Source organism: Brettanomyces bruxellensis, chromosome 9, assembly GCF_011074885.1.
Source record: "Brettanomyces bruxellensis chromosome 9, complete sequence".
Taxonomy (NCBI): domain Eukaryota; kingdom Fungi; phylum Ascomycota; class Pichiomycetes; order Pichiales; family Pichiaceae; genus Brettanomyces; species Brettanomyces bruxellensis.
In genome coordinates this window covers 153,970-178,160 of record NC_054690.1, presented here as the reverse complement: position 1 = coordinate 178,160, position 24,191 = coordinate 153,970, and the positions used below count along the sequence as shown (strand labels likewise).

The window sequence follows — 24,191 nt, the reverse complement described above, 5'->3', positions numbered from 1 at the left end:
TTTATGATAGGGATTTTTCCTCAGGGATTCTCGAACTTTTTACTTCACGCGCTATTTAGTCGAGGTTTTTACTCTCATTTTTTTTTTTCTCGCGTCACATCCGACGATGTACATCTACTACACCACCAGTTCTTCCATAATCATTATCTACAAACTCCAGACTGTCCGAAATATGGCAGGCTTCAATAATGTTGTGTTCTCACGAAATCATTATCTGCCACACTATTCCGCCCCTTACAAAATCGAACGTGTGACTGTCCTCCTTAAAGATAAAGAGACAACGGCAACTATATATCCAATCTTTTACTTGGAAGGTCTTCCTGATAACTTGCTTCTTTTCTTAACCCAAGAGTACAATGATGAGATTTCCAGGGGCGACACACAGCCATTTTTTGACCCTCTAACCGTCGATGAATTCAGAGATTACTGGTTTGGACAGTTTACTGCAGTAATGGTGTTAGGAGATGATCCGGTGCTAGATGAGTCTGTCAGCGTAAAGCAGTGGGCTACTAAGTGCTTGGGAACTGTTTTTATCAAATCCTGTTACCCGGGAAGGTCTGCACATGTTTGCACGTGCAACATTTTGGTTAATGCTGGAATCAGAAGAAGAGGAATAGGGACTACACTCACTGAATGCTTCTTGACATGGGCCCCAAGGCTCGGTTACAGCTACTGCATGATTGATTTGATATTTGAGACGAATATAGCCGCCAAGCAGATGCTCGAGCATCTCAAATTCAAGAAAATAGGCCGTGTTAAAGGATGCGGACTGTTGAAAAGCACAAAAGACTCACTGATAGACGCACTGATATATGGGCGAGACCTCGAACTTGGGCATGAGGACGATATGAATTCCAAAACTGAGGATATCAAGATGTATCTCAACTCCGGCCAGTACCCACCAAACTTTAATAGGCAGGAAAAGTCGCGGCTCAGGGCGCTTGCGTATCATTACAGTGTCAAGGAAGGAAAACTCTATCTAAAGGGTAAAGAAGTGATATCGGATGTTGCCGAGCAGCTGCGTATCACCAAGAAAATACACTCCAAGGCTCATTTGGGCATCAACAAGACCACCTCTAAGATATGCGAGCGGTATCACTGGCCTAAAGTTAAGGAAACGGTAACTACTGTCATTAAACATTGTCCTCAGTGCAGCGATCCGGCCAAATCATCGCTTGTTCGGTCGCAGGTTGCTACTGTGAGATTCAGAAGGAGAAAAGATAACATTAACTCCAAAAGCAATCATTCAAAGATGATAACTGGGCATTCTGTTCCAGTGACAGCCAGCAGTAGTTCTGTTAGCACTATTCCAGATGCAGACGTTTCTGCGTCCACATTTCCATCTGGTTTGCCGTTTGTAAGACCAACACCGTTTGTGGATTTGTACCGGGCTCCGGATGCACAGAATTCCGCATACGATCATTTGGATACCCAAATGGCAGATGTAGTCGATGTTGATGCATTGGTGAATGGATCACCACAGAAGCATGGTGTCGGAATTCGCCAGAATCAGTCAGACCAATCGCTAAATGCTTCCGCTGTTAATAACAAGATGCTTCTTCATTCGGTAGCTTCCGAAATTAGGCACTACGACGATTCGGGCATCCACATCAATACACCAGTCCAGAACGGAGTACGGGACATTCGGCTTCACTCTTCACAGGGTTTGGGCCTGGATAACAAAGCAGATAGGGCAAATGAGAGCAATGATCCTGAGAATAGTTCTTCTGACAATAACCAGGATCGTGATCTTCAACATGATGTCAATTCTGCATCGAAGCAGTCTGTGGATGCTTTGTCTTTTATACCGTATTATTTATCAGATCCTCAAATATGATCTGAAATGCACACCGGTTGTTGATCTGTATTTTTATTCATGCATGGCTGTCATCTTTTCGAGTACCGGACTGGTATACATTGTTGCTGTTTTGGTTAATGTCCTATTGTTTAGTTTTGTATTACGCTTCCCATTGGTCCCTTTTTTGGTATTCGACCGCGATTATACATTTTTAAATTTTTTGTTTTGTTTTGCTTGTCCTCTTCTCAGGCCGTTAGGACTTGGCGCTAAATCCTTAGCTGCAAAATTTTTCCCTTGTTCATTTAATACATTAACTATCCTTGAATTTTGAGCTTCAACAAGGCACAAGCTTTTATCTTTTTACATTGCTGGGTAATTTATGTTTCACACGAGTATTTTGAGGAATGCTTTCATAAAGAAATGGAATAACAGAATAGAAAGAAAATATTTGTGTGGGGGTATTCCTTGTGCCGGAAATTTTAGTAATATGAGGTAACTTGTTTGTACAGCACTGTCAGGCATGGGAGCACGCGCCTTGATATGAAATTTTCTCCCTAAAATTTTCCATTGACCCCATCCCACCAGGCTGCTTGGCACAAATCTAAGTACTCCAACTTTTCTCGAAAAGCGTCATCTTTTCTGCGCGGTATTAAACTAAGTAATTGTCCACATTTCTGGTATCTGGTATTCTAGAATTTAGATTTTAACACTGTTCCCATATTCATTCCTTCTTTATACATATTTTCTGGATATCCACTGTTCATCCCCCCTTTAAAGTTGACGGATTACAAACGTTCAAGCCACATTGCTGAGAAGAGCTTAAGTGCGGAAATGAGCAATTCCGTCTCTGTTTCCTCGAGCACATCTACTGATCGAGGGTATACAACCTCAAAAGCTCAAAATCAACAAGGTAGGTTTCAGAGGAGCAAAAAGAAGTGGTCTTTTTTTGTTCATCGCAAACTCCCCCGCCTGCATAAGTCGATAACAAGATATCCAACGGTTGTTGGTGTACGTATCAAGCAATCAGTAGGATTCCGGATTCGAAAGGTCATATATGCGATTGATGAGACTATTAGTCCCTTGCTCAAAAAGCTGATACCGAATTTCATAGTTGCACACTATGTTTACATTTTTTGTCTGGCAATACTTGGATCTATTTTGATATATCCGCAGCACAATATCTCCTATATTGATGCCTTATTCTTTGGAACGGGTGCAGCAACTCAGGCTGGTCTCAACACGGTGAATGTGAATGACCTCACGCTATTCCAACAGCTCTCGATATACTTTATTTGCATGATTAGTACGCCCATATTTATACATTCCATGGTTGTGTTTATCCGACTGTACTGGTTCCAGAAGAGCATGGATGATATTAAGGAGAAGTCCGCCAAGAACTTCCGGATGCGTCGGAGTGCCACCTTGGCTGCGATTAGAACTATGACCATGGACAACAACAGAAATAACAGCATTGTCCCAAATAAGACACAGGATGGCTCAGATTACAATACACACAATGCACAAGAGGAATTGGATACCAGACTGCAGAAGTTCAACCACAGCCTCAGGGAGAATCGCCATAAGGATATCAAGGCAGTGAGCACGGAGGATATTCCCGCAGATGGTGAAGATATAGAGTTGAAAAGCATGAGTTCGGCAAAAAGTGCAACACAATCCACATCTGCCCTTGCTCCATATGAGAATGCGGATGATCCGGACGATGTGGTAATATACAATGGTGTGGAACACCACAGTGAGCCGAGTGATGATGAAGAGGAGGCTGAGATTGGGAAGGAAAGCCGGAATGGAGAGAGTCGTCAGCACGATAATCGTAATATGACGAGTGGAAAGCTGGAAAGCAGTCCGGATGGCAGAAGTAAGCAAGATGAAGAAAGTAATGATGACGAGGAAGAAGATGGGAAACTTCCAATTCGGCAAGTCAAAACCAGATCGTCTCCAAAGAAGCAGGATATCCAGTTTGCGGAACTCCCAAGGCCAGACAAGAAAAGAGCGGGAAAAAGAAGAAATAAGGATATCGACCCGCGAGATTTGTACATGTCGATTTCCATGATGCAGCACAGAAGCCACCAGAATAACGTTGATGTGGAATCTGGCCCTGCACTACACATAAATGGGCCGGCCGAAAGAGAAAGACTCAGGCTTCCTGGTCATCATCATAGGCACAGAAAGTATCACAGGCAGAGAAGGCACCAGAGATTGAGGCTTTTAAGGCAGCAGGCCCAGAGAGACTTTCTTGCAAGAGATGAGTTGCATGAGATGGAGAAGGAGGATGGAGGAAAGAACGGGGCGGAATCCGATGCAAGCGATGATGATAACTACCGAGATTCATTCAACAACCTTAGAGGCACTGTTGCAATGTGGAAACGTCATTGGTCACGTGGTCTTTCTTCTGGGTCGCCTATGAAGGAAGGTGAGAGGCCGTTAAAGGAAATCAAGGAAGGTGTGCCTGAAAGTGATGCTTCTGAGAATGCTATCAGTGATGGAGAAAGCGAGATATCTGGGTCACGTGCCCGCGATAGTAATAAAGACCCGGAAACGCTCAGAAAGAAAGGGCAGATGTTTGTGTCAGCTGCAAAACGTAGATTTTCAACCTCACCTACTATGGAAAGAGGAGGTAGTATGGGAATGGGCATCTTGCCCAAATTAAGCAAAAGACTAACCAAGACGTTCACCCAGAGATCGTTCCGGACTCCTAGCAATGTCAACCCAGCCGATATGACCGATGATGAGCTCATTAGTCTGTATTCAAGAACAGGTGCTTTGCATAAGGCGCACTATCTTTCCTGGCATCCAACTGTTGGTCGTAATTCGACTTTTGTTGCACTAACTGAGTCACAGCGTCAAGAATTGGGTGGTGTTGAGTATCGTTCTCTTAAGTTGTTGTCTGTGATCCTTATGTTTTATTATATAGGTTTTCACCTGCTCTCGCTTGCCTTCTTCTTGCCGTTCATACTAAAAAAGAAGAATTACCAGAAGCAGGTTGAGGAAGATGGCATCTCACCAACTTGGTGGGCTTTCTTTACGGCACAGACAGTTTTTAACGATTTGGGATATACATTGACACCAGATTCAATGATGGCATTTAACAAGAATGCATACGTGCTCATATTGGGAAGTTTTTTCATCGTGATAGGGAACACTGGATTTCCAATCTTTTTACGATTCATCATCTGGATTTTATACAAACTTTCGAGGCCCTTGACGATGTATCACGAGTCATTGGCATTCCTACTGCAGCATCCCAGAAGATGCTTCACCTTGTTATTTCCCTCGGCACCTACATGGTGGCTTTTTGCTGTTTTGGTTGTGTTGAATGCTACAGACTGGATATTGTTTTTGATCTTGGACTTCTCAAACAAGAGTCTCCAGGATATCCCAAAGGGTTACAGGGTCTTGGATGGTCTTTTCCAAGCATTTTCAACAAGAACAGCTGGACTTTCTGTTGTTAACATTGGATCCTTGCATTCTGCCATTCAGGTCAGTTACATGATCATGATGTATATCTCTGTCTTGCCGTTGGCTATTTCGATTCGTCGTACGAATGTTTATGAGGAGCAATCTTTAGGAATTTATCTGGATGACGATGAAGAAGCGTCACAAAATTCCCGTTCAAGCAAAGGTCCAGGTTCATACATCTCGATGCATTTAAGAAGGCAGCTTTCGTTTGATTTATGGTTTATATTCCTTGGCTTATTTATTATTTGTATTTGTGAGAATAGCCGTCTTCAGTCCGGAGACTACAATTTCCAGGTCTTTGGAATTCTCTTTGAAATTGTGTCTGCATACGGTACAGTTGGTTTGAGTATGGGTTATCCGAACTACGATCCATCGTTTTCGGGTCAGTTAACCACTCTTTCGAAGCTAGTTATTATTGCAATGATGATTCGTGGAAGGCACAGAGGTTTGCCTTACTCGATTGATCGTGCTGTTATTCTCAATACAAACAGTATGAAGGAAAGAGATGAGTTGCAGGCTTACAGGACTTTACGCCGGTCCCAGACCATGGCATCTAGAGCTGCTACTCGGTATTCCACTCAAAGTGGAGCTTCTAGTGCCGAAATTGAGTCTGAGGATCAGAATAATGACGTTCCACATTCACCTTGGAAAAGAGCCTTGGTGAATGTAGGAGAGTTAACGAAGAAAGCTGTTAAAGGAATGTTGATGGGTCCAGGACAGGAAGTTAACCACAAGAGATATCCTACGGAGACCATTGAAAACTCATTTTATGGGAATGGTAATGATGAGGAAGTGAGTGCGAATGATGATGATGCAGAAGGTGATGTTGATGGTGAAGCAAATGGTGAGGCTGACAGTGGTATGAATGATTCCAGGCATGGTGGAAGCGTTTCACTTAGAAGTAATAGATTTTCTCGCGGACATCGAGCCGGGGAATCATTTAATTTGAGAAGCACTCCTTCCAGAAGTAGAAGTGTTAGCAGTTACAGTACTTCGGGTTCTGAATCCGAAGATGATGCAGCAAGTAGCTACTCGGGAGTTTCACGCTCTGTTATTGAGCCAGAGGAAATTTCCGATTCTGTTTACAATAAAAGGAACTCTGTCAATGCTAGGCACAGCATAAATGATTCAAAATCTACCCGGGAAAATGCAACGGGCAGCTCCATTGATAGAAAGATAGAGTGAGGTGCCTTTTTTGTTATTTTGGTGATTTAGCATTGGATCATACTGTGTACTAGTTGTATTTTATAAAGATAATAAACGCGCATTTAATCGGTTTAGTTCATGTTTAAGACACAGTAGCCAGACACAGTGAACGTGAATGGGTGTCATTCTGGTGTATAGATGCATTAGAAATCATCGATGTAAAGCGCTGGGGAAAACTAGATTTTCGGTGCATGCATCTTTTTTCATATTTTTCCTCCCCTCGCTTCAGGAGACCATATTTCAGATCCAAAATATCTAGTCTTCTGAGTGTTAAACAAAGCATCATCGTAACTGCGTAACACCTAAGAATCGTTTTGTTTTCATGTGCATACAGGTTTTCAGATTACGTCATGATTTGCCGTAAAGTCATTTGTAACATATCCAAACGTTCATACAGAGTTGGTTTGACATCCAGGAATTTTTTCACTTCGAGAGCTTCATATGTTGCTGCTAAGAAGCAAGCTCCAGAGAAGAAGACAGAGATAAATAAAAGTGAAGCAGTTTCCGAAGCTGTTGGAAATGAAATCACGACGGATCCTCAATTGGATCTCAAGGTGCTCTCACATTTTCAGTATCTTTCTGATTTTTATTCTCCTAGAATTACAGAGCAGATTATGCGTGCTGAGTCTGTTGTGAAGCCTTCAGAGTATGCAAACAGGAAGTTTGACCCAACTGTTTTCGCGCCACACTATCTAGATGACCTAATACATGATGATACCAAGGCATCCACACTTGCACAAAACTCAGATGACTTTATGAGTCTTCCGAAACCAAGTGCTAGCTTAAGTCATCGGAAGAAAGTAGGTGCCAATAATTCAGAAGAGACATCTGAGATGCAGGAGCTTGCCAGACAGTTGTCGCTATCGACTCATCTTGATGCTGACTACATCCAGAAATTAAGTTCGAAGACTCTAATTCTCAAAACGGTGAGGAACCAGACTTCTAAGGGTAAGATCAATTCTTTTTATGCACTTGTTTGCGCAGGGGACAGGAATGGAATGCTTGGAATAGGAGAGGGAAAAGATCCGGAGGAGCCCAATATGGCCATTTTAAAGGCCCACTGGCAGGCGGTTAAGAACTTGGTTGCTGTTCCTAGGTTCGAAAGAAGAACTATATATGGAAGTTGCGACTCCAAGTATGGTGCTACCATCGTTCAACTAAGATCATCACCTGCCGGTTCCGGACTCAGATGCAACCCGATGATTTTTGAGTTGGCACAGTGTGCTGGCATCAAGGACTTGAGTGCAAATGTTTACCGCTCGAGGAATAAGATGAATGTTGTGAAATGCACAATGCAGGCACTTCTAAGTCAGAAATCGACTGAGCAAGTCGAGAGGGAGAGGGGAAAGAAACTTGTGAGTTTGAGACAGGCCTACTATTCTGGAAACTGATCAGCTGGATATTGTTTTCCATTTCCACTGTACATAACGTCATATAGATAATATTATTAGCAATGTATTTAACACAGAAAAAGGGGGGGAAAAAAAGATAACTACAGGGTAAAACATCGGAACACCATTACAGGACCAAATAACAAACGCTAGATATCGTTCCTTATCACTTTTGCGTCTTCTTCTGAGTCGCCTCTGCCATTAACTCTTCAAACATCCGTGCCTCTTCAGCCTCATACTTTGATCTTTTTGCAGAATTAAACACCTCCCCTATCATCCTAAGAGCTTCAGCTCTTTGTATTCTTTTCGAAATGCTCACCGTATCATCATAAAGCACGTTATCCACTGTATCTCGGAGAGTTGATGATATTTCCATGTGTGATCCTTTCCATGCAGCAGCAATGATCTTGCCCATGAGCATCTTTTCCATTTCTGCCACCTCCTCATCCGTCGGTATATGTTCTTTCTTTGCATCAGCTGCAATCAGTTCTCTCTTCTTGTGATCTGGTTGCCGAGTTTCATCTTCATCGTTTACCGTTTCATTTCTGCCGTTTTCCTTCTCCTCACCCTTCTTCTCCTCCTTTGCGGTTTTATCGGCATCCTTATTCTTGTCCTTGTCTTCTTCACTCTTCAAAAACTTGTCCCTCTTATCATTCATGTCTGCAAGCTCTTGCATTGTTCTCTGTGCATCAAGTGCAGTACTTATGGTTCTGTAAGTATCTCTTATAATTCCACCCTTCTCCTTTATAGATCCAATCCACCCTCCTAAGCCGAGAAACGACCGTTGAGATCTTAAAAATATGCTAGCTTTGGTCACGTAAATCTCACCAATTGTATGAAGAATCTCTAATCCAAATGACTCCATCTTCATGTTCTCTGCCTCTAGCCTAAACTTTTCCCTATACGATTTAATCACATCGTTGTCACGTGTCGATTCAGTGTATAATGATAGTCTGTCCACCAATTTCTTTGTGAGTTGTTCGATAATTTGCTCTTTATATAGTCTGCTTTCTTCCTCCATTTTCTCTCTTTCCTGCTTTTTCTTCTCTTCCTCTTCCTTCTTGAACTTCTTCTGACGCTCCTCCTCGCTCAATCCACTAAGTTCACCATTTTCTAGCATCAAAGTTTGCGACTCCGTGTTGAAAGTAGTTGTTGCAGGCCCCGTCTGGTCATCAGACTCCTTTTTATCCTGTTTATCATCTTTATCGCCCTCATCGTGATCCAAATTTTCCTCTTTTTTTTCCATCTCGTACTCCTTCGACAAGTTTTTCATGAGCGTGAGCTCCCCGATGTAGTCTAGAAATGCTTCACCACCAAATATCTGGTCAAAGAATTTCTGCGGATCTGTCACTTCCTGTCCCTCTTGCAATCCGTATTTATCGTATTTGGCACGTAATTGGTCATCACTAAGCACTTTGTACGCTTCACTGATTTCTTTAAACCTCTCCAATGCCTCGTTGTTTCCCGGATTTTTATCTGGATGATACCTTATTGCCAGTTTACGGTATGATTTCTTGATCTGAAGCTTTGAAGCACCCGGAGAAATCTCCAAACGCTCATAGTACGTCTCATCCACAACCATCGTAAAATATTAAGCAGCACACGCAACGCCTGTTCTTTGATTCTCAGTCTGATATCTCTAATGAGTGTACACAGTCTGGTTTATGAATATAGCGGCAATATACAAAAAAGTTTAATGGATACGTGAAATTTTTACTCTTAAATTTTTGGCATACCAAATCTTTTTTTTTTCTTCATTTCCCCTACAGATGGGCTTTTATTCTTATCTAATGGATGGAGTCTATCAAAAATCAGAATTGCGAAAAAAACGCCAAAATCACATGCCTGCAAATTCTCTCAAGAAATAAGCATGAAATGTATATGACATCGTATGCTTTCGCATAGTTCACATCATGTTGTTAATATAAATTTTCTCTTTTATAATATGTTTATTAATATTTTAATAAATGGCAATTATTTAAGCTCTACTTCATAATGCAGCCCGCCTTGCTTTCTGAGAGGGGTTGCACTTTTTTCCTTCTCGAATATCCTGCATCACAAGAGTATCAGCCTCCACTCTTTTTGGAATGTACTCGAGTATTTTTGCGACTTGTTCATTATTGTCCAATTTCACAATTCCATTGTCATCACCCATAATATAATCTCCTGGAGTTATGGTCTCCAATCGTGGCTTCGGATAATCATCAATTTCAATTCTAAGTGGAATATTGATGCCAACCATTTTGACAACTGGTCCATGGGGTGCACTGCCTTTTCCGTACGCAAATACATCTCTTGATAACCCAAGGTGTTCGTCGATGTCTCTGATCCTGCCAAAGACAACTGTTCCGCTGCTTTTCAAATAATTGGCCCTTGTTGACATTAGACCGCCATATAATGCGTTATTTAGCTTTGTGTATGGAGCATCTAACTTTTGTAAGTTTTCCGTGGTGGCAATTACCAAAACCGAGTCTTTTGGTAAATTATCTATATATCCACCCTTAATTGCGGGCCTGGGGTCATCTTTAGGTGCAAAAAGAACTGTATATGCTTGGCCAATCATTGGTTTGTTATGCTTATTGGAAGAATATCTCGCTAAGTTTGGGAAGTATCCACCGTCCTTTTTCCCATACTTCACTATACCATCAGATAGATCGCAAGTAGTGAATTTACGTAGGATTGAAATAACCTTGCTGGCTTCTAATGGCATTATATTTGAAGTTTTTTTCTACTCGTTATAATCGATATAACACAATTCCCCATTTTAAATTCAAATCTGAGAATGAATCATCATTTGGCTTTACTGCCTATTTATATCTTCGTGCAGTCCACTGATAAAAAATTCGACATCGGAGTCCCACATAAAATCAACCTAGACTTTTTCCCTTTGACCGATTCACAGGTGCTTTTTTTTTAGGTCGATCGACCTAAAAATATTTGCACTCCACATCCATTCATAAGCCCACAAGACCATATAAAATGATGGGGAGGAAAATTTTTTTCAATTTTCTTATAGACATTGATCAATCAAGTCATCTGGCAATTGAGCATCGATATTGACACAACGGTGAGCATCCCGTTAAAATAATAAACCCAGCCAGCTATTATGTAAAAGGCTTTATTTTCCGAGTGGAGTTTCCTAATTCAGTTAGTATTTCCGTCCTTTAGGCCGCGATATCCCATTACTTTTCTTTGTGTAAATCGAAGGGATGCCTCAAAAAAATCTTTCTTTTAAAAGCTTTCTTGGTGACTCCAAAAAAATCTTTAGAAAATGCTTAGTTTGACAATCTCGTCTCATTTTGCCTCTTTATCTAGCTTTTTGGTCCAAATGTTTTTCATGTTTAGATTTTGTATCTATTTTAAAATGTCTAAAAGTTGATCCTCATTCCTTTGGAGAAACTTGTATGCGAAGGGAAAGATATCTGGAAGCTATCGTAAATTTTTTTTTTTTTTTTTTTTTTTTTTTTTTCCTTAGCTTTCAAATAGGAAATAATTTCCTGGTCCCTTTCTATTTTGGCTACCGTACTGAAAATAGCTTCATAAGTGCATTATTTCCCTGACATGTTTCTGTATTATTGTAAGGTATAAATATCCGAGCATATGACTCAAGTGCAAATATACACATCGTTTCAAATAGTCCCGTACCAGTTCTCCTTGTATATCTTGTCAACTGCATATTTTAGTTTTCTTTTCTTCTACCTCTCTTTCTGATCCCCTTCGCTTATTAATTATATATATTCATTCACATGAATAGTGTTCAAGACCCAGGATTACTTTAATTAACCTTGAACTAAAATATCTTCTTTTTGTCCTTATGAGCTCAGCTACGGCTAATGTTTTAGCCACTATCGGAACTGTTTGCTGGTGTGTCCAGTTAATTCCTCAAATTATTTCAAACTATCGGAAGAAAAACACCACTGGTCTTCCCGAGAGTATGGCACTACTATGGTGTATATGTGCACCATTTTTTGTCTATTTTCTTTCGGAAGACTCTACAATACCAATTATATTGCAACCACACCTTTTCGGGGCGTTGTGCTTGGTAGTGTATATACAGGTCATGTATTATCCTCCTGTATCAAGACCTAGGAAGCAGATAATATTAAGAGCTGGACTTTTCCTTATATTCTGGCTTGCATTAGAAATATCTTCAGTCATTCCACTTCGAAATATATATCTAAAGCATGGTATTCAATGGCCTTTATTGATATACGGTGTACTCGCATCTGTCTTGTTGGCTTTTGGACTAGTTCCCCCCTATTTTGAATTAGCTAAAAGGAAGGGTAGAGTTGTTGGAATTAATCTTCTATTTTTGGCCACAGATCTCTCCGGTGCAGTTTTCTCTTTAGCATCCTTGGCTGTGGACACCACCAATTTTGATATTATGGGATGCATCATATATTGTATATGTGCGTCTCTCGAAGTCGGAATCTTCCTTAGTCATTTTATTTGGTATTGCCGCTTCAAACTATTCAGATATGACAATACTAAAGAAGATGTAGAAGATAAAGATAATACTGATAAGACATCCTCTGATATCAGGCGTGACGAAGTCGAATTAGAAAACTAGAGGTATAACTTTTGGAATTCTGCTTCATAAAGCAAAAGATTAGTCCGTGCTACTACACATTTTACAACAGTCATCTCATAATGGAATATAAAATGGATAATTCGTCAATAGTAACAAATAAATAAATAGATGTAGGTAATTGTGGATTGAGGATAAGCAGATATTTCTTAAACGAGACAATTTCTTTCCAAGCAGAAATGCAATAGTGTGAAGTCGTATAATATCACATTCAGTTGTGTGATATAGGTTTGCACCGTCTATACATATGTCTCAAGCTGTAATCTATAGTATGTCCGTACGACACGAAATTTTAATGGCCTAAGAGAGCAAATGCAAAAGAAATCTGACATTCTCCTCATTTCCACCTTATGTATAGTACAGCTTGGCATTTTCAAAACGCATCTGGCTGTTTAGCAATGTAATCGATCGCCTGTCCAACAGTTTTGATGTCATCTGCATCATCATCTGGTATTATAATAGAAAATTCGTATTCAATCTCCATAATCACTTCAACGACATCAAAAGAGTCCAAACCTAGGTCTTTTGATAAGGACGACTTTTCCGTGATTTCAATGTTCTTTTTTGTCTTGCCGTATGTCTCCAATAAATCTATTATTCTACCCTTTATAATTTCTCTTGTAAGAGGAGGAGCATCACTATAAAATTTCAGTTGCTGTTTCCGACAGAATGCATTCTGTCTTCCTATTTGGGTGTTATTATTTCCTCTGTGAGCAGAATTGAAAGCGAAAACAGCCAATGACCTGGTGTTTTGTCTAGAAATAGCATTTTTAGCAATGTTTCCAATAAGCCTTGTGGCTCTAAGTGTAGATGTTCTGAACATTTTGAGATCTATAATCCTATATGAAAACAATTCTGTCTCCCTATTTCAATTCAAACGTATTGTACTTCTAATTTTATGCTTCAAATGATTAGGTTAGAAATATGTATGTCAAGTTTCAAAGCAGTAGTGAGTATATATATGAATGCATTTGTTTTCCCGCATTTTTTTTTTGACCCCATGAAATAAGCTTCAAAGAAAACAATTGGTTCTACTTTCTCTACCGTTTTCGATTTTACCTTTTCCCGCCAGTGTTTTAATGTAAGGATGTAGTGCTGTCGAGCAAAAATCCGGGTAACAAGAAAAAAAAAGTGGTTCGCAAAACAGTCTCTCATCTTAGCTAAAAGAGCCTTTAATATAGTCAGCTAGAATCAATTCGATTTGGAATTGTGAAATTGTTTGTCTATTGGATTCACCAGTCATTATAAATGTTTAGAGGTGTTTTCACTAGAGGAGCATCGCTTTTTGGCTCTATCTCTAATGTCTCTTCTTCAATACTCAAGTCGAAAATGGTTATGAACAATGGATTCATCAACATGGCTCATCCAGTAAATAACACATATGGGTCACAGATATTAAAGCCATTTACATCATCTTTATTTCAAATAAGTCAGCAAAGGAATGTGACTCTTAACCAGACACGAAGGGGAAAAGGATACCATAAGAAAAAGGCTAATACGACTAAATCACCCCATCTTAAAGGATGTCCTATAAAGAAAGGTGTGATCATAAGAGTTATGATATTAAAGCCAAAGAAGCCTAATTCGGCACAGCGTAAAGCGGCCAGAGTCAGATTGTCCAATGGTGAAGTTGTGTCTGCTTATATTCCAGGTATAGGTCACAATGCACAAGAACATTCTGTGGTGTATGTTAGAGGTGGAAGATCGCAAGATTTGCCTGGTGTCAAATACCATTTAATAAGAGGAGCAATGGACTTGGCTGGTGTCGCTAATAGAGTTACATCTAGGTCGAAGTACGGAGTTAAAAAGCCTCAAAAGAAAGAGTAGGTATTACTTTCGTAAGCCTGTCTTGTATATAATCATGTACCTGCCTTGAGATATTTGTGCACTTACATAAATATGTATAGATATGTCAAGTCGTTCTCCATTAGACATTGAAGGAGATCGAAATAAATTCATTTGTTTTATTTTTACTTTTCCATTACATCCTCGTTTCTATAAGCGCACTACTATGTGATTTCGTCTATAAATTAGATATGTCTGTATTAGCCGAGAACCTCATCCTTTAACTTTCCAAGGCAACTATCATAGTGTGTCTTGTCATCATCACTCAAGTCCAATGCAAATTCTGCACCATCGCCCGTTATTTCATCCCTTCTGATAAATTTGATTTGGTGGACATCTTTACCATTTCTGTTGATAACACCACCGGAGAAAACCAACTTCTTAAACCAGCGGAAATCTCCTTCGCCAAAGCAAAATGAAAATGCACGACCTTGCTTATTCGCACGAGCAGTTCTTCCAACCCTATGTATGTATTCCTTTGTGGAAAGTGGAAGATCATAATTGACAACAAACTTGATTGAATCAAAATTCAAACCTCTACTCATCAAGTCAGTCGCAATAAGGATTCCACCATTAATGTCGAACTCTTTTAAGATTTTGCGCTTTTGGCTACTCTTTGTTGCTGAATTTATACAAAGAACAGACAACTTTTGATTACTGTCCGATGAAAGCAACTGAAGTAAACGTGAAAGTCTCACTGCAGTCTCATTCGACTTGGTGAATATCAAGCCGTGATCTATAAGGTCTGGTTGATCGAGAAGAAAACGCAAGAAAATCAATGGTTTGTAGAATGACAATGCTTCTGGTATATTGATATAGTATTCTTCCAAATGCGGCGGTAATTGATATAGTTCGTGAACCAATTCCTCAGAGTTGTTGATAACGACAAGGTTTGGTTTGAAAAGTTTGAGATGCGAAAGCTTTTCCGAGTTTGTGGTTAATGTAGCACTGAGGATAACTTTAACGCAATGAATTTTAAACTTGTTATAAAAGCTATTCGAGTCCTGATCATCCTCTTGTTCTGCCTCTATTTTCCCCACTAGCACGTCACACCAGTTCTGAAAGGACTGATTCAAAAGTCTGTCAGCCTCATCAACAACTAGAAATCTTAGCTGACTCAAATCAAGATCGAACTTTGAGATATGATCCACCAATCTTCCAGGCGTTGCAACAATTATATCAGGATGATTATTCACAAACCTATCATGCTCAATGCGAAGGCTTTCTCCGCTTCTTAGAGCAATTATGTTTAAATCGAATCCTTTGGTAAGTTTAAGCAATGTCAAATACACCTGGTTAACAAGAGGTTTAGTTGGTGCAAGGATTATACATCGAACTCTTGGAACAACTCTATTTTTCAAAGCTTCCACAACCGGTATCAAATATGCTAAAGTCTTACCAGATCCTGTTGCAGCATTAACTAAGTAGTCACCATATGGTCTCGGGTCTAGTCTATTCTTTGTGACCGCCTTCATGATGCTTTGAATGACGTTAACCTGAACCGAAAAAGCTTCTTCAATGCCAAACTCTGTCTTCAAGTTGGATACAAGTTTCTCGTCCAATTTTGGCTCAAAAGAGTCAAATCGTTGTTTGATATCCGTTGCATGATAATCCGGTTTCGCTAGCCATTGTAAATTCTTGTTTTTTGCTGCCTGTGATGCAAGACTACGGTCTCGTGGTAACTTTGGTTGTGGCATTGGGGCAACATTTCTAATTTCAGCGAATTCAGTTTCTGGAACTGCATTCTCTGAGGATACCTTAGCATCATCTGTTATTTTGTCCTGCATTTCTAATGCACGCTTATAACGCCGTAATGCTGCACTTTTGGCTTTACTTTTAGTTTGTATGATTGCTTTGTCGATACTACTCTCTTCCTCTGAACTCATTATTATATCCCCATCATCATCTTTTTCCAACTTTGCCGATTCATCCTTTTCCACGTCATCTTTCTCATTAGCTCCAATATCCTTTGAAGAATCCGATTTCTCTTTCTTCGACTGTTCTGTCTTTTTGTGGTGTTCTTTCTTGTGCTTGTGAACACTCTTTCGAACTTTCACATCTGGTTCTTTTCTGGCTTTCTTCCGTTTCTCTTTGTCATTATCGTCCTTGCTTGCTCTCTTTGCCGGAATCTTCCCCCCTAGAGGATCAAACCTCGTAGCGAACATTATGTTACTTATATTTAGTGGCACAAACACTGTTGGAAAAAGCAAAACAAAGGGAGTTATACTAGATATGGTGTATGTTGACTTCGATCTTTCCTTCCCGTTTTTTTTTTTATTTTATTTTTTTTTTTTGAAAAATCTCGATCTTGAGATGCCAAGGAAACACACATTATTATACAATATCCTAAGCGCTACATTGAAATGAAAGAAACAATTTGATCACTGCCCAAGTCTCATGAGCTATTGTTATTACATCTACATGAAATCTGACGCTAATAAATGTGATAAGAGTAAATTATAAACACCACACAAAATTTACACAAGCTGTTCACATATGGCCCTTTCTTTTAGTTGGAAATAATGCTAACTGATGAATCTGTCGTCCCCAATTTAGGAGTTGCATTAGCTGATACACTTGAACCATCAAAGTTTTGTTTAGCAAGTAAGTCATCCGTAGATCTCTGAGCCTCTGCCAGTCTGGATTCGGTTTTATTCAACTCATCTTGCAACCTAAGCACTTCCTTCTGGAACTTCTTTCCATAGAAATCAACGTAGTATGTTGCACCATTATAGCATGAAGTCAAGAATATAAATGACACAAAAGCTGAGGCAGCATACTTATGCTGGAAGAAGATTGGGCATAAACTCATTGTACCCAACTGATAGCCATACTGAATAAGTGTAAAAGCAACAACTGGAAATGGCTCTGGCAAAGAATTAACAAGCTTACCAATAGGCTTGTTTGCAAAGGCCTTGCGAAGATATTCGAAAGACGTCACCTGGCCATTCTTAATCTGGTCAGCCCTTTTTATCGTTATAAAATAATGATATGACAGCTGCCAGACGAAGTATAAAAATGATGTGTACAATATTCCATGCATTAGCTCCCAGTGCTCAAGTTTGACCGATCCTGGGAATCGCTTCTGCTTAAATTCATGCGGTAGCTGATGTGTTATGACGTACATCACGACACCAGGAAGGACATGGATGAAAGTAGATGTGCTTTTGTCAATTGAATGTGGAACTAGCTTATTTCTCCAAGTAATCACTGCAAATGATAGAGTTCCCCATGAAAAGCTGGCACAAGAAATGAAAAGCATTTTGGAACTAGGCAAAATCCAGATGTATATGAGAAGAAGTACATTAACATAGTAACAGAGATCGGCCAAATAAAATCCATAACCAATCTTATAGTATGTAATGAATCTGATAGGCATGAGGACTGCAAACAAAACTGTATAAAGAATGTGAAACTGTTCAGGATGCTTTCCTATAACCAGTCCTGATAGGAAAATTATGTATGTAACTGCGGCAAACGATATCTTCTCCGTTTGTGATGCCTTGGTGGTCTTATCAATTCTAACATATGCTCTTTCAAATTTGTCATTGAGGACTTTCACCCATTTAATACGATCCTCTTTGGAAATATGGAACTTCTTCTTCCTTTTGTCATTAAGCTTTCTTCCGTAGTTCTTCATCCACTTATATGTTTTATGCCTATTTAGCTCGACACTCACATTTGATGGACTAAGAAGATCCAACAAAGGAATGCTATCCGCACTGCTTGATCTTCGTGGAGGAAATTTTGGAGTTGATGAAGTCGAACTTGGGATCAACTCTGGAGTATTTTGAGCACTGGAAACAGCAGATGATTCGGAATACAGTGATGCTGGATAGCTTTTGTCAGTAATTTCTTTATTTTTCTCATCGGTAACTGCTGTATTCATATTATTCTCTGTCTTTGGAGGTACGCTCACTCTGTAATGTATCATTTTATAAATTTTATTAGTTTAGAAAGCTTATTCGAAGAGCCGTGTTAAGATAAACTGAATGCAAGTCAAAAGCAAGATCAGATCAACCAGGGATTTTTAAGGTGTATGAACTTAATGTTTTGTTGTGTGTACTTGTTGGCACTATTTCGTAATGTTGACAAATAAGTCTGCCCGGATATTCCAACAAAATATGTGTCAAATTATGTGTCAAATTATGCGTGTTTTATATATGAAGAAAGGGTGAACAATTTGCAAGTGGGGTCAAACATGTAGAAATAAAAAAATCGCCAGTTAAGCAAACAGAAGTGGACAATTCTTATAAACGCTATCCAAAACTTTTATCTCAGATTCAGATATATTACTATCTTCACATGCGCGACCTTAATTAGTTTTAGTTGGGCGAAAAGACTCTAGGTCCAAAATTATGTTGGAGCACGCATGTTTTGTTATAGTATTGATAACAATGGAATTGTTATTTATTCCCGTATAAGGCGTGCTCGACAGCTAATCAAGAATCCAAATCGGTTGTTTCCGGATATTGCTTAAACTTCATATATATGCAGATACCTCTTCTCATCGGTATATGTCAACAGATAGAATATTATCGGCGTTCATGTCTTTATAAATTACTTGTGTTCTTTACCCGTTTTAACTTTAATATTTTCCTATTTTTAAATTTATGTTGGCTTAGTAGTTTGATTTGAGTTTCTTTTTCCTTATTAATGACTGTGTTTATTTACATGATCTAAGCATATAGAACTGACACATATCATTAAGATCAGTATTTGAGTTTTCGTTTCTGCCTTTTTTGGTTTATTTTCACTTCTCTTAAATATGTCCACTCTACTTTACCAATAATAGTCTACTTTTGTGGGATATGTTATTGTTCGTTGCGTAAATACTAAGAATACCATTACATAGCCCTGGAGGTCTAAGCGCCAAGTAAAAAAAAAATTAGATAATGGATAATAAGCGATAATAATAGCTCCATACTACCTACGTCAATATAGATGCCCTGCAAAAATTTTTCAGGCTCTATAAAAGACTTCTGGATTAGTTTTGGATACGTCTAGCAATAATTTAATGAAGCATCAAAAGACACTGCTTACACTACCCATACGGATATTGGCATAATTAGTCTTGAGCTTGGAGATATAAAGGATATGGGCAGAAAGAAGGGAAGTGAAAGAAAAAAACAAGCAATTGGATCTAATATCGGTAAAAAGAAATGTCTTCCTACATACAAAGCTAAAAAGCAGCAACGGTTAAGAAAGCTGAAAGATTTATCATCAATTCTGCGACCAAAAGCGTATAAGAAGATTGAAAATGGAAAAAGTAATGCAATGCGGATCCGGTTAGCTGCAAATACAAAATATCATATAGACCCAGCTGCCGGATACAGCAGTATAATAAAGCTTTACATAGATGCCGAGAAGTCCGATAAGGCGAAGGATAATCTCGATGAAAAACTGCGAAAAATCGAATTAATGAAACCATTGTTACCACCAAAAATAATCAAAGATCGTATGCTGAAGATGGCCTTGCAAAACTTGAAATCAAAAACATCAAAAGTGAAAGATGAAAAAATTTCAAAAGAGTACACAGCTGGCAATTCAACATATATCGAGAACGAGCTTGACCTGCAGTTGTTAAAAATCGCAGCTTCTATAAAGGGTCGTACCACAGCCAAATATCGTATGAAGAACATTGAAGCGGAATCAGCAAAATTTAGCATTTCAGATATGCAGAAACGTATTAGTGGTGTGCGTGAAACCAGTATCGAGAATATCGATATTTTTGAAGGTTTAAACCGGTCTGACTTTACTCAGATCAAAAAGTTTCAGCACCTGAAACGCATCTGATCTGATCTATACATATAAGTATAATGAATGTAATGAAATGTATTATAAGTATTTGTAGTGCATTTCAGAACGGCCTCCTAGGCCTAATTCCGTTTGGATCAACTACTTCCGCGTCATTTTGCTGATTCTCATTAGGAACCTCAACATTTTCCAATGCAGCTTGGTTTATTTCTTCATGTTCGTTGTCTGCAACACCGTTCCTGTTTTCAGCCTCTATTTCGTTTCCATTATTGGTTTGTCTTGGGTCTTCAATCTCGTCAGCATCCTGATTTTCAATTTCATGGTTTGCGATTTCCTGATTTGTAATTTCCGCATCTCCAAACCAACACCATATTGGTCTAAGGGGGGATTCGCAGCTATGAACACGTGGAAAAACATCATTGTAGTAAATAAAGAGATGGCCCACTATTATCGCAGCAAACTCGGCTTTCCATTTAAATTGATACCCGTTACTGGCAATTCGTGTGGCGACAATGGAAATCAATGGTAAGTACACTGCTCTAAAGTTGATTAGTCCAAGTACGGTCATCTCAACATCTGGATTTCTTCGTGACCAGATATAAAGCATTGTCTCGTTTAAATATGGGCCGAGCTGATACAAGTTCTCCACAAATGTTGAGTACAACACCAATGCAGATGCTAAAAGACAAACACACCAAACAAAATCAATCGAGCGAGCGTAAGTCTGTTCCAATGCCTTGAAATATCGTGATATCATAAATAATGTAAGTAACAAGTCTAGGGAAATCTTCCCATAATAAAAGAACGACGATACGAGTCTGTAATATTCATGTTTCTTGAAAACTAATTCTGATGTGTAGTAACAATCTGTTCTTGTTACTATTCCCGTGTACGCCAGTAATGAAAAACCAACAACTCCTAGAAGATAGGTTCTTGTAATAGGAGGAACTTCCATAATCCAGTCGATAGGGATCCGTTCCATTTTTTATTAATGTTTAGTCTCTCTGTATGCCCAATTGAAATAATTGTTGTACCGATAAAGTAGGCGTTCTTAATGTGCTCGCAAAATATGCATTTATAGTATTCGTCTATGTTGTATATAAGTGGGGTCTGCATAATTAGGTAAGAAAGGCAATAAATAACCACACGTAGTATTTGGAAAAAAAAACGATTGCATTAAAAATGAATAGGCGCGAATCATTCTTGGCTAAACGAGAAAGTGCTCCGATGACAGATCAGCACAAGCCCAGATTTTTAAGTGGTTCATATTCATCACTATAAAAAAGGCAGAGTCGACATAAGGGCGCCTGAATAGTGTTTGTGACATTTATTGTTGTTGAAGGTGATCATGAGCATAGAAGCTTTTGATTTTGATGAGAGTTCATGCGGCAGAACACAAAAGTATGAGGAGCTCGTAAAAGCTCCATTTGGATACATCAAAGGCAATACCAAGGGCAAGAGTATGCGTAAGAAGCTGATGGAGACGTATAATTTACTCTTGAATGTTCCCCGGTCTCGCCTCAGCAAATTGGAGGAGTTAGTTAATCTCTTGCATTTGTCATCTTTACTGATAGATGATGTTGAAGATAGCTCAGATATGAGACGAGGAAAGCCATGTGCACACAAGATATTTGGATCAGCCTCAGCAGTCAACTGTTCAGGGTTTATGTATTTCAAAGCTTTAGAGCTTGCAACGGAGATCTTCAATTATGACGGAGAGAAAAGGGAAAAAGCTGTCAGTATTTTCATGGAGGAACTTCTGAACTTACACTACGGTCAGGGGTTGGATCTATATTGGAGGGATAACTTTATTTGTCCAACTGAGCAAGAATATGTGATGATGGTGTGGAACAAAACAGGCGGCTTATTTCGGCTTTCTACGAGACTTATGGAACTTGCTTCAGGAGAAAGTGTTCCTGATCTTGTGAAATTAAGTAATCTTCTAGGAGTTTTATATCAGATTAAAGATGACTATCTCAATCTTAAGAGCTCTGAGTACCGGAGCAAGAAGGGCTTTTGCGAAGACATAACGGAAGGTAAATTTTCTTTTCCGGTTGTTTATTCGATTACAACATGTAGGAAGAGTGCTGATCTACAAAGCGAGGCACAGGAATTGATAGATATACTTCGGCTTCGTACGAAAGATACCGAGTTAAAAGTGCACTGTGTTGAGATAATGGAACGTGTGGGTGCTCTAGATCATTCTCTAAATATAATTCACAAGCTTCAGAAGAAAGCTGATACTCTTGTTTCAAGCATAATGGATAAAAATCAGTGCGATGAAGTGACTATTGCAGCCTTTAATGCTATAATGAAGAAGTTGGGTGAGGTCTGAACTGATAATGAACGTACTTTGCTAATATTTTCTAATTGCTTTTTTCTATAATCGAATGAGATTTCTTATGCTAGGTTTAAGAAATCCTGGAATCCCAACAAGTACCCAAATTACTAAATTTACGATTAATTCTTTCGTATAAATAAGTTTTTCCGTGTTTTTCCTTGTTCTTAAAGCAACATTTCCCTGACTTTTAAATATGACTTTTTTAGTCTGTCTTACGGCCATTAAAGTACAGTTAAACTTGAAAATGAATGCAACACTCATTAATGTTGTGATATCATCCATACACCTGAATGCAAGATCTCCACACTACGTCGATCGACGTATAAATATGTTTTGTTAACGACCCTTGAAAAGCACGCGATTTGATTCTTGCCTGTGAAAGGCACCAACCAGAATTATGAATAAGGTGATTGGTTGTGCGAAAATCAGTTCTGAAAATTTCCAGGATTGTATCAGACTTCATATACAGTTTGGCGGACAATCCATTAACTAAGATTTTGTGGCATGAATTAAGCTAAGAGTACAATTTTATAATAATTAATATTTTCAGTTATTATGATTGACTTCAAAATTAAAATTCATGCTCATTTATCTTATTGCTTGATTCTTATCGTAACCATCCAAGAATATAATATAATATTTAGATAGTTAAGCGCTCACACTCTCACATGTATTTAAATGTCAGGTCAAAAAATAATTTCGAAATGTCAAATTCAATGTGTGTAAATCCACTTTACAGTTCTTGTTTATCCGATCGCCAAATAAATAGGCACCTAAACGAGATAAATATCTTTTCCTTGGAATTGAGGTTCAATGGAAAACATTTTCATCAGCTAGTATCGTAACACTAAATATCACTTGATCGATACTGTTTAACCATTCAATCCGCAAAATTTGTACTTTTTTTGAATTTTTACCACCAAAGAAAGTTCCTTTGTTTTTTTCAGACATTTTATTTGTTAATTATTTTACTTGCAAAACTTTAAATTTCGTCCCCATCATTGAATTTATCTCCCCATTCCATATTTTTTTTTACTACATCATCTACTCTGCTCATTTCCCATCAAAAAGATAAGTTCAGCATAAGCTAGATTTAAATATTTATCAGGGTCAATAACACAAAACAAACATGTTCTCACACGCTTTAAGGACTGCCATCAAACAGAACGTTAGGCTATTTGCAGTTCCAGCTAGAAAGACTGTTGCTGCACCAATTTTCAACGCTACTAGATTTACATCTGTCAGATTTTATTCTGACAAGGAGTCTGAAACGTTTGAGGAGTTTTCTGCCAGATACGAGAAGGAGTTCGACGAGGCTTACGACTTGTTCGAAGTGCAGGTAAGTTAAAATATGTCATCGATATAATAAGTTACAAATGGACTCTTTACTTACTAACACTACTTTCAGAGAGTTTTAAATAACTGCTTCTCGTATGATTTGGTGCCATCTCCTGCTGTTATCGAGAAGGCATTGAGAGCTTGCAGAAGAGTCAATGACTATGCTACCGCAGTTAGAGTGTTTGAAGGTTTGAAGCATAAGGTCGAGAACCCACAGCAGTATAAGGCATACCTGGATGAGCTAAAGGATGTGCGTGAAGAGCTCGGAATTGATCTCAAAGAGGAGATGTTCCCTGAGCAGGCATAAGTTTGTGTCTGGGTGCGCTTAATGGAAATAACAACAAAATATTAAATTGAATACATCATACTTTGGCACTTTTTATTAGAAAAGGAAGAAATTTAACCAGTTCACACCAAATGGATCAAGATCAAACCTTCTGACAATTTTTT

The 24,191-nt window shown here is 38.8% G+C and overlaps 13 protein-coding genes across 13 annotated transcripts; 7 read left to right on the top strand and 6 right to left on the bottom strand.

Annotated features, from left to right (window-relative positions):
- Positions 1-172: 172 nt before the first annotated feature.
- BRETT_001962 (uncharacterized protein) lies at positions 173-1,837 on the top strand (the record flags this gene model as incomplete). The annotated part of the gene is made up of 1 exon (XM_041280500.1): positions 173-1,837. One exon carries the CDS (start codon positions 173-175, stop codon positions 1,835-1,837), a length of 1,665 nt encoding a protein of 554 aa, XP_041138291.1.
- Positions 1,838-2,629: 792 nt separating this feature from the next.
- BRETT_001961 (uncharacterized protein) lies at positions 2,630-7,872 on the top strand (the record flags this gene model as incomplete). Its single annotated transcript, XM_041280499.1, has 2 exons — positions 2,630-6,456; positions 6,879-7,872. 2 exons carry the CDS (start codon positions 2,630-2,632, stop codon positions 7,870-7,872), a joined length of 4,821 nt encoding a protein of 1,606 aa, XP_041138290.1.
- Positions 7,873-8,038: 166 nt separating this feature from the next.
- BRETT_001960 (uncharacterized protein) lies at positions 8,039-9,454 on the bottom strand (the record flags this gene model as incomplete). The annotated part of the gene is made up of 1 exon (XM_041280498.1): positions 8,039-9,454. The coding sequence occupies one exon, from the start codon at positions 9,452-9,454 to the stop codon at positions 8,039-8,041; it is 1,416 nt and encodes a 471-aa protein (XP_041138289.1).
- A 408-nt stretch (positions 9,455-9,862) lies between these two features.
- On the bottom strand, positions 9,863-10,582 carry BRETT_001959 (uncharacterized protein; the record flags this gene model as incomplete). Its single annotated transcript, XM_041280497.1, has 1 exon — positions 9,863-10,582. The coding sequence occupies one exon, from the start codon at positions 10,580-10,582 to the stop codon at positions 9,863-9,865; it is 720 nt and encodes a 239-aa protein (XP_041138288.1).
- Positions 10,583-11,686: 1,104 nt separating this feature from the next.
- BRETT_001958 (uncharacterized protein) lies at positions 11,687-12,442 on the top strand (the record flags this gene model as incomplete). Its single annotated transcript, XM_041280496.1, has 1 exon — positions 11,687-12,442. One exon carries the CDS (start codon positions 11,687-11,689, stop codon positions 12,440-12,442), a length of 756 nt encoding a protein of 251 aa, XP_041138287.1.
- Positions 12,443-12,833: 391 nt separating this feature from the next.
- Positions 12,834-13,283, bottom strand: BRETT_001957 (uncharacterized protein; the record flags this gene model as incomplete). Its single annotated transcript, XM_041280495.1, has 1 exon — positions 12,834-13,283. The coding sequence occupies one exon, from the start codon at positions 13,281-13,283 to the stop codon at positions 12,834-12,836; it is 450 nt and encodes a 149-aa protein (XP_041138286.1).
- A 425-nt stretch (positions 13,284-13,708) lies between these two features.
- On the top strand, positions 13,709-14,287 carry MRPS12 (37S ribosomal protein S12, mitochondrial; the record flags this gene model as incomplete). Its single annotated transcript, XM_041280494.1, has 1 exon — positions 13,709-14,287. One exon carries the CDS (start codon positions 13,709-13,711, stop codon positions 14,285-14,287), a length of 579 nt encoding a protein of 192 aa, XP_041138285.1.
- A 218-nt stretch (positions 14,288-14,505) lies between these two features.
- On the bottom strand, positions 14,506-16,470 carry BRETT_001955 (uncharacterized protein; the record flags this gene model as incomplete). Its single annotated transcript, XM_041280493.1, has 1 exon — positions 14,506-16,470. One exon carries the CDS (start codon positions 16,468-16,470, stop codon positions 14,506-14,508), a length of 1,965 nt encoding a protein of 654 aa, XP_041138284.1.
- Positions 16,471-16,814: 344 nt separating this feature from the next.
- Positions 16,815-18,239, bottom strand: BRETT_001954 (uncharacterized protein; the record flags this gene model as incomplete). Its single annotated transcript, XM_041280492.1, has 1 exon — positions 16,815-18,239. One exon carries the CDS (start codon positions 18,237-18,239, stop codon positions 16,815-16,817), a length of 1,425 nt encoding a protein of 474 aa, XP_041138283.1.
- Positions 18,240-19,402: 1,163 nt separating this feature from the next.
- On the top strand, positions 19,403-20,101 carry BRETT_001953 (uncharacterized protein; the record flags this gene model as incomplete). The annotated part of the gene is made up of 1 exon (XM_041280491.1): positions 19,403-20,101. The coding sequence occupies one exon, from the start codon at positions 19,403-19,405 to the stop codon at positions 20,099-20,101; it is 699 nt and encodes a 232-aa protein (XP_041138282.1).
- A 64-nt stretch (positions 20,102-20,165) lies between these two features.
- BRETT_001952 (uncharacterized protein) lies at positions 20,166-21,044 on the bottom strand (the record flags this gene model as incomplete). The annotated part of the gene is made up of 1 exon (XM_041280490.1): positions 20,166-21,044. One exon carries the CDS (start codon positions 21,042-21,044, stop codon positions 20,166-20,168), a length of 879 nt encoding a protein of 292 aa, XP_041138281.1.
- A 366-nt stretch (positions 21,045-21,410) lies between these two features.
- Positions 21,411-22,397, top strand: BRETT_001951 (uncharacterized protein; the record flags this gene model as incomplete). The annotated part of the gene is made up of 1 exon (XM_041280489.1): positions 21,411-22,397. The coding sequence occupies one exon, from the start codon at positions 21,411-21,413 to the stop codon at positions 22,395-22,397; it is 987 nt and encodes a 328-aa protein (XP_041138280.1).
- Positions 22,398-23,532: 1,135 nt separating this feature from the next.
- COX6 (Cytochrome c oxidase subunit 6) lies at positions 23,533-24,048 on the top strand (the record flags this gene model as incomplete). Its single annotated transcript, XM_041280488.1, has 2 exons — positions 23,533-23,742; positions 23,812-24,048. 2 exons carry the CDS (start codon positions 23,533-23,535, stop codon positions 24,046-24,048), a joined length of 447 nt encoding a protein of 148 aa, XP_041138279.1.
- Positions 24,049-24,191: the final 143 nt, after the last annotated feature.